General features: G+C 35.0%; 1 protein-coding gene across 1 annotated transcript; it reads left to right on the top strand.

The window, feature by feature from the left end:
* Positions 6,943-9,120, top strand: LOC104780088 (extensin-2-like). Its single transcript, XM_019244570.1, has 2 exons — positions 6,943-8,475; positions 8,710-9,120. Exons 1-2 carry the CDS (start codon positions 6,994-6,996, stop codon positions 8,794-8,796), a joined length of 1,569 nt encoding a protein of 522 aa, XP_019100115.1. The 5' UTR covers positions 6,943-6,993; the 3' UTR covers positions 8,797-9,120.

The raw sequence follows: 9,336 nt of genomic DNA, 5'->3' as shown, positions 1-9,336 counted from the left end.
TTTTTTTTTTTTTTTTCGATAATAAAATTACTAATGTTGTTATATAAAAAATTAACTTATTTACAATTTATCATCATATGTGATTATAAATAAAATATTGCTTCAAATGTTTTTATGTGTTCATATATATTTGAAAATTTCATTAAATCCTTTACTAATAGGCTAAAAATTCTTCTAACATTTTATAAAAATCAAAATATTTTTACCACCATTGGCTTTATATATTTAGAATGATGTCAAACGAACCTTACTCGGATTTTTTGCTCCAATTCGTGTAGTTCTAAACGTTGAACTAGATAGTACTGTCCTGTACAGTATGGAGAAATGAAATGTTTCCGTAAACTTAACTATAATTTGTTAGTTATTAAATAATAATAGAAGTTTTATTTGATTTAATCTATAAATTTTATAATCTTTCATATTTAATTTATTTAGTTTCATACTCTGATTTCAACTCATCTTTGGGACATGATACAATGTTTAAATTCGTAAATTATATAAATTTGATAAAATCTATAAAATAAAACAAAATCTATATTAAAGCAGTCGTGTTTACAAATCTTGATTTAACTTTTTGATTTCTTAAAAGTTATATATGCTATATTGAATAAAATATAACATTTGTGATTTATTAGATTTTAATAAGATGTCACTACGTCGATGTGCAATGCCAAAAATATTTAATAAATTTGATATAATATTATATATTTTTAAAATATAGCAATGTTGTATCTTAGTTTGAATATATATATATATATATCTATCATTATTAAACGATTTAAGGATGCAAATATTTAATCTTATTTTTATAAATAAAATTATGTTTTACAACTGTTCTAAATAGTTTGTCATTGTTTCCTAAGATTTATGAAATAATAAATGAAATCTGTTACATAATTTCATTAAATAAGTTCAAAATATTGTTTTCTTATTTTATAAATCAATATAAGCTTTTCTTTTGTTAATTATTAAATTAACTAAAATATACTCCCTCCGTTTCATAATATAGGATGTTTTAGAGAAGTTTTTTGTTTCATAATATAGGATGTTTTCAATTTTCTATGCAATTTTTAGATTACTTTAGTATTTTATATTATGCAGTATTGTTTCTGATTGGTTGAACTTGTTAAAAGTAAAAACTTCTTAATCTGCGTGCTTTAGTTAAAACATTCTATATTTTGAAACGGATGAAGTATTAGTTTTTTTTTGTAATATACCACATGATAAAAGGGTTAAACTTCTAAAAACATTGATTAAATAAATATAAGGATATTTTTGTGACAAAGCCTCCCGGACGGTAAAAAGTCATGTTTTGATTACGGGGAGGCTTTAAAGACTTATTTCTCGTCCCTACAATTCACCATATGATTTTTCCCTGGGTTTTGTCATCACTCGCACAGTTCCGACAATCATTTCTTGGAAGGTCACCCATCCTGAAACTACTCAAGCATAAGCAAGCTTAACTGTGGAGTTCTCTGAGGACTTTTGACCAAAAAGATAATTGCACTTTAGTGACATAAGTGGCAAAATCAATTCTTTTAAACCTCTCCGCAAGTCTCTAAAATCGGGGTGTCATAGAGGTTTTGGAGATCCTTTGTCCTGTGAGTGAGTTTTCTTTCTAGAGAGTATGGATTCAAAGCTAGGAACGTGGTGGGAAGGTTGCTGTGGTGCTAGTTTCATCGTTTGGGGTTTAGATCTCGTTGTTTGGCTAAAGTGAGTGCATGAATATGGTTTATCTAAGCTAAGATCTCTGTTTATGTGATTTTGTATGTGTTATATGATTGTTTCCTTTGAGTTCTTTGCGTTTTTTTTGTGGCTCCTAAGGCTTAGATTTGTTCCAAAAAGATAGATCTATGAAAAATTAGAAATAAAAATCAGTTACATAGATTAATACCTTGAAGAGATGATAAATGCGGTATAAGATGGAAAACGACACCAAAAAGGGTTGGATAAAAGAATCAATAAATAAAACAATCTAAATTTTAACAAAAATGAGTGAATCAACGCTGATTGATAAATTGAAAGAAAACCAATACTCAGATTTTGACTTGGAGATGTGAAACAATATTCAGTGAAACAAAAACTCTTTTCAAGGTCCATTAATATATATATATATATATATATATATATAAACAAAAAGGTGTGAAAAACTAACATGTGCGCACATTAAAAGCCAAGGGTACGAAGATAAAACAATTGCTAGAAAGAAAATCTTGCAACTTTTGAGATTATGAACAAATATAAAAGGTTAGATTGGATGACAAAAATAACCTTATTCGTTAAATTAAAATGATGACATCAGTAGACCCGTAAAAGAGAATTTATTATTATATATAGATTGTTACTCTAACTTCTTGTAAAAATTATTTTGATGATTAATAAATTTAACATTTCATAATAAAAATTATATAGTGAGACAAGGCAACATGTATTTTATTTGTGTTAAAAAGGCTGAAGCAATACAAGGTTATGTTGGAAATGTTAGCTAACACAGATGACTAGCATTGGGATCCATAATTTGATCAACAAGTTGCATGTTATTTACATATGTTGGTAGATCAGAATTAAATTTAAAAGGATATTCATATACATAAATATGCTAAGATATATAGACTAATTTGATGTTAATAGACTCTTTTATTTAGTCAATATAAATACTTTGGCATTTTATTCATTTTGCTAATAAGTTAGTCTAACGCCTTATCTATCTATTTTATGTTAATAAGTTAACTTGTTACATTATTCAATTTTGTTATCAAGCTAGTTATAATTATTTTTTGTATTGACTTTTGAAATCTAAGAAACAAATACATTTCTTTAAAGTTTATAGAAAGTACATCAAAGTTGACTTTTATCAATCTATTATGTTTGGTATGCATTTGCAATTATAATCCTTTTGAATGGTGGTGATTAAGTTATTATTGGAATGAATTTTTAATCACTAATAATTATTGACCAAGTGAACAAAAAGACAAGTCACAGATGACATCATAAATAAAGTGTAAACCCCCCTTCCCCTTCCCCCTCCCACCCCCAGAAATCTCTCACAATAAGAGTAGAGATGTCAAATAGGCTAGGGACATGGTCTTTATTGGGCGTAAAATATGTTTATTGGACCGTTGTCCATTACAAACCGACCAAATACAATCCACATAAAAAGTGGTTCACGTGGACCATTTGACATGTACGCATCCCATGATAGTTATTTAGAGGATTATATACTTCATCAAAGCAATGTCTAAGAAAGCGTTAACCAGTAAATGGGCGGTATCGAGCATTTCACATGTCTACTCTCATTCTTTTTCTATACATGTTAGAGTCATTTAACACTACACAAAAATATAGTTGTTTCTGACCAAATTTCCAACAAATTTATTGGTTGGTAAATTTCCAACCATTAATCGACAAATATAAAACTCAGTTGGAAATCGATCGGTAATTTCTAACATTTTAAAACGATTGGAAATCGGTCAGTAATTTCTGACAAAATCTCTCACTAATGTATCCGTCGGTAAATACTGACCTCTTCCAGACTAATTTCTAACGGATTTTAGTTTTCCATTATAATTCCATCGGTAAATTTCGACCGTACTAGTGGTTGTAAAACGGTCGGAATTTATTTTATTAATTTTCTCCGCTTTTTGTGCTATATCTCTTTCTCTCTTGCTTCTGAAACTTGTTTTTCTAGATTGCTCATGTGTCTAAGCTTTCGATTGATTCTATTTCGCCTTTTAGACTCTTTTTCTCTCTTTGGATGAAGGAACGAGAGAAGAGTAAAGCGATTTAGATGATAAGATAAATTGAAGTAGTTCGAAGTGAAAAGGAGATCAATGCTGGTAAGAGAGAGTCAGATCTTTGCCGGATTTCGATGTTGCGGCCATGTATGATGGTGTATCTTCGGTGGTGGGTGATGAGATTTAAGTAATATCAAGAAATTTCATATCTTTTTAAGTTTGGGTTTTATGATTTTGGGATTAGGGTTTTGGTTTAATTCATACTGCAAAATTGAATCTTTCTTTGGTTTTTTTTTTCTTGTTTTGTTACAGGAAATCGAAAATATATATCAGTATTGCATTCTAAAGAAGAAGTCTTTAAATCAACGATGATAACTCTGTCATTTCTCTTCACCTTGCCGCCATGGAGAAGCTTCAGCTCATCTGTGGTGATGCCATTCTCTTGCATCTACCATGCACAGCTGTCACCAGTGTACATCTAGCCTCTTTTGTGCGTGCTCTTCAGCTTGCGGCGTGTGTCCTTCTTCAACCCTAGCTTCTCTTATATAGTAAAACCCTAGAGCTTATGTCGGTTTATCTTGCAGACTACATAACTCAGATCTTGTATGGGCTACACACCAATAAATGCCCAACTTATGGTTTAGACCAAATTTGTCCATATGAAGCAAACATATACAACAATCTCCACCTTTTGCTTCAATTTTGGTCCAACTGACAAAAAAATCCTCTTTGTGTTGATATTTCCCTGAGAAGAAAAAACAAAAATTGTCTTTTCTAGTAGAACCTACAACTTCCAATGATCCTTGTTTTCGTTGTACTTAGGAATTTTCAACTTCATATTCAGAAACTTCAAGAGATTCGCTACTCTCCCTCAAGCTTCCTTCTCATGATAACTATATGCCCACTTGTAGAAAAACTCTGACCAATGAAACCAACAAACTTGTGCTTTGATAATCTATACATAATACAACCAACAATTGAATGATCCTTTGTGTTCTCCAATGACATCCTCTCACATTGTCTTGAAATTCCCAGCACCTATCGAATCCTTAGACTGTTTCATGACTGTCTTTATGTTTGAAATTTCTGAAATTTCAGTCTACAAGCCATACAACTTCTCTCTTGTTCTTGACAACTTCTCTGAATAGCTTACGGTGCTCTTCATCTGTCCCAACAAGTTCGTGTAACTCCTTACATGAACCATATTCTTTAACCTTGTTTCTCCTGGTCTTAGAAACACTTATGAAGACCTTTACTTGATTCCCCATGTTTCTCACAACAGCTCCACCTAGAACCAGAACGTTTGATTCACCCACATGTAACACCTGACTTGCTTGTAGAACTTTGGTCTTGAAAACCTTTAGAAAAAGTAAAACCTGAGATACCAACCTCTCAGCACAAACCGTCACAACCTTTTCCATGGCTTATGGGAAGGACCACAGACCTGTTATCATGATTGTATATCACTGTATTCGTCTACAACCTGATTCACTTGGTCGACCTTTGAATTTTCTCATGTGCACTGAGCTTGAACCAAACTTCCTCGAATCCCATGCAAAACACATGAATCATACATGCTTCAAACTTGAAACAATCCCTGATTCATCCTGTAAAACAATCTCTACCCAATGCATTAACCTTAAGATCAAATTTACATCTCATCTATTTAACCAACTAACTTATGAACCCAACTTGTACGATTTGATAATACAACCTCTTGTTCAACCTCATGTTAAAACAGATGTCCAATCAACTTTTGAACCTTTGCTAGTCTCCCTGTAACAATCTTAAGTGCTTCAATCTAGAATCCTTGAAGCCACACCTGCTGTAATATAACTCTGCAATAGTTCTTCACAATTGCAGACCTTACCAAGAAGAAAATTGGTACCAACATCATACATTTTCACACCATCCATCAATACCAGCTTGACATGTCTTCACCATTGATGAATTTTAACTTAATCTCCATGTAGGTGAATTTTTTGAGAAACTTAATGATGCTACTTAACCCACTAGGCTTCTACTAGTCTTGTTTATGATAACCTACATCTTTAACCAACAGAGTTCTACTTGAATCTTCCCCTTATACTAACATGCTTGCTTATTAAGTGTCATCTTGTTACCAACAAAACACTTAAACTTCTTGCAAGTGAAACTTTTAGAAGATTGATCCACCAGATCATCTTTGTAGATGCAAACAGGCGAACCAAAACTTTCTAGGTTCCGATTTTTTCTTCAATGCAGAAACACAACCTCCAGTTACCTTGAGCGTGACCTGTAAACCCTTGCACTTACTTGCAAACCCTTACACAGTCCTGCAACATCTACAAAAGTTTTCTAGAGATTTGAAGTCATCTTGAAAAACAAGCTACACCTTGACAAAAAAAATCTCACTGGCTGTAACTTATATAAGCCTAAAACGATATTTAAATATATAAATTTCTCGAAACAAGGTCCAAAACACCAAATTATAAATATCTCTCCTTGATGAAAAAGAGGCCGATCATGGGATGGAAGAATCAAGCATTAAATATTTACCCATAAAAGGGGACTTAAATAAGCAAATTCCCAACCTGATCCCTCTCAATAGTAAGCCGCATTGCCTCCTCTGATCGGACTGGTTATTACACATTCTTAAAGAGAGTGACACACACGATTGACAGATGACATTCCTATTTTATTGGTGACATGATAGAAAACATGTCTAGATTCTAATGAAGAAAAACAAAGAGAAAAAAAATTAACTTTAGAAAAAATTATTAACGCAATCTCAAAAATATATTGGCTATAAAATATTTATGAAAAGATCAATAATATCTTCAATAGATATAAAGACATATATAAAATAAGATAAAAATACGTTTTATTTCAAAATTATTGGTTATGAAATTAAAGAAATTTATACGCAAATGCATTTAAACATCTAAAACTTGATATGACCCTAAAAACTAAAAAGATAAAAACGATATTAAACTAGCCCGTTGACAAAAATAATACACCCATGACACATCAACGTTGATGATTGCTAAATATAAAATTGAAAGTGGCTGGTTAACTTTCGTTAAACGTTCTAGCACGTCTCACACAATTAGACATGCTTACACGATTTAGTTGGATGGAGTCCAAAACATCAGGGAAAGTATAGCTGTACTTAGAGAAAATATTTGCTATATAAACCCAAGCACCCATTCTTAACAATACAAACCAAAACAAGAAACACTTACCAACCTAAGCGTTGGTAGAGAAAAGTTAATTCACAATGAGATCTTATGCTAAGATGGGGCCTTCAGCCCATCTCATTTCCGCTCTAGGAGTTATCATCATGGCAACAATGGTTGTTGCTTATGAGCCATACACATATAGTTCTCCACCACCACCGTATTCTACACCATCTCCTAAGGTTGAATACAACTCTCCCCCACAACCATACGTTTCTCTACCACCACTACCGTATATCTCTCCATCGCCTAAGGTTGACTATAAATCTCCACCACCTGTATACAGTTCCCCACCACCACCATACTACTCTCCATCTCCAAAGGTTGAGTACAAGTCTCCTCCTCCACCATATGTCTATAACTCCCCACCACCCCCATACTACTCTCCATCCCCTAAGGTAGACTACAAGTCTCCTCCACCACCATATGTTTACAGTTCCCCACCACCACCATACAACTCTCCAGCCCCTAAAGTTGCCTACAAGTCTCCTCCTCCACCATATGTCTACAGCTCCCCCCCACCACCATACTACTCTCCATCCCCAAAGGTTATATACAAGTCTCCACCTCCACCATATGTCTACAGCTCTCCACCACCACCATACTACTCTCCAGCCCCTAAGGTTGACTACAAGTCTCCTCCACCACCGTATGTTTACAGTTCCCCACCACCACCATACTACTCTCCATCGCCTAAGGTAGACTACAAGTCTCCTCCTCCACCATATGTCTACAGTTCGCCACCACCACCATACTACTCTCCAGCCCCTAAAGTTGAGTACAAGTCTCCTCCTCCCCCATATGTCTACAGCTCTCCACCACCACCATACTACTCTCCAACCCCTAAGGTTGACTACAAGTCTCCTCCTCCACCATATGTCTACAGCTCCCCCCCACCACCATACTACTCTCCATCCCCAAAGGTTGTATACAAGTCTCCACCTTCACCATATGTCTACAGCTCTCCACCACCACCATACTACTCTCCAGCCCCTAAGGTTGACTACAAGTCTCCTCCTCCACCATATGTCTACAGCTCCCCCCCACCACCATACTACTCTCCATCCCCTAAGGTTGTATACAAGTCTCCACCTTCACCATATGTCTACAGCTCCCCCCCACCACCATACTACTCTCCATCCCCTAAGGTTGTATACAAGTCTCCACCTTCACCATATGTCTACAGCTCCCCCCCACCACCATACTACTCTCCATCCCCTAAGGTTGTATACAAGTCTCCACCTTCACCATATGTCTACAGCTCCCCCCCACCACCATACTACTCTCCATCCCCTAAGGTTGTATACAAGTCTCCACCTTCACCATATGTCTACAGCTCCCCCCCACCACCATACTACTCTCCAGCCCCTAAGGTTGACTACAAGTCTCCTCCACCACCATATGTTTACAGCTCCCCACCACCACCATACTACTCTCCATCTCCTAAAGTTGAGTACAAGTCCCCTCCTCCCCCATATGTCTACAGTTCTCCACCACCACCATACTACTCTCCATCCCCTAAGGTAGACTACAAGTCTCCTCCATCACCGNCACCACATCCTCATGTATGTGTGTGTCCACCACCTCCTCCATGTTATTCACCATCTCCAAAGGTTGTATACAAGTCTCCTCCACCCCCATATGTTTACAGTTCTCCACCACCACCATACCACTCTCCATCCCCTAAGGTTGTATACAAGCCTCCTCCTCCACCGTATGTCTACAGTTCTCCACCACCACAATATTATNCCCCTAAGGTAGACTACAAGTCTCCACCACCACCATATGTTTACAGTTCCCCACCCCCACCGTCATACTCACCTTCTCCAAAAACTGAGTACTAAGCTTCATCCCCACCCTCGTATTACTTGAATATGTAACTGGAATTCTTTTATAACCTATTGAGTTTTATTTGATCTCATCTTTCCTTTTCTTCTAATGCTATTTGTATCCAATAATTTTTAATTTTCTTGGTGTTGATTCAAATATTTTTCTACAAATGTTTCACATGGTTTCATGTTTGTTCTTTTATTTGTGTAAAGGTTGCTTTCAATCTATATGAAGTCCATTGCAATAAATATGTAATCCTTTAACATGTGTCTTGTATATGGATTGCATACTAAGTTGCATGGATTCTTTTAATTCTATTATATTTTCAAAGGTTAAGATATGCAATTATTTAACTCAAGGATGTTTTGTTTCCCTATCTACTGTTTGACCTAATATAGTCACTTACTTAGAGAGGATGTATTTTCGTTTGCGAGTAGTGAAGTTATTCTGCATTGCAAAGTTCGTCAATATTGTCTTCAGAGTTGTGTTTTGATGAAGACTAGTCAATTAATCCGACTCCCGTAGACAGGGGGTATCCCTTTGGCTCTAAGTGA

The sequence above is a fragment of the Camelina sativa genome, chromosome 4 (genome assembly GCF_000633955.1).
Source record: "Camelina sativa cultivar DH55 chromosome 4, Cs, whole genome shotgun sequence".
NCBI classification, from domain to species: domain Eukaryota; kingdom Viridiplantae; phylum Streptophyta; class Magnoliopsida; order Brassicales; family Brassicaceae; genus Camelina; species Camelina sativa.
The sequence above is the reverse complement of the archived record's forward strand: the minus strand, read 5'-3'. Positions and strand labels throughout refer to the sequence as shown.

Excerpts from the sequence above, each read along its gene's own strand:
- LOC104780088 (XM_019244570.1), top strand. The coding sequence starts at position 6,994 with ATGAGATCTTATGCTAAGATGGGGCCTTCAGCCCATCTCATTTCCGCT.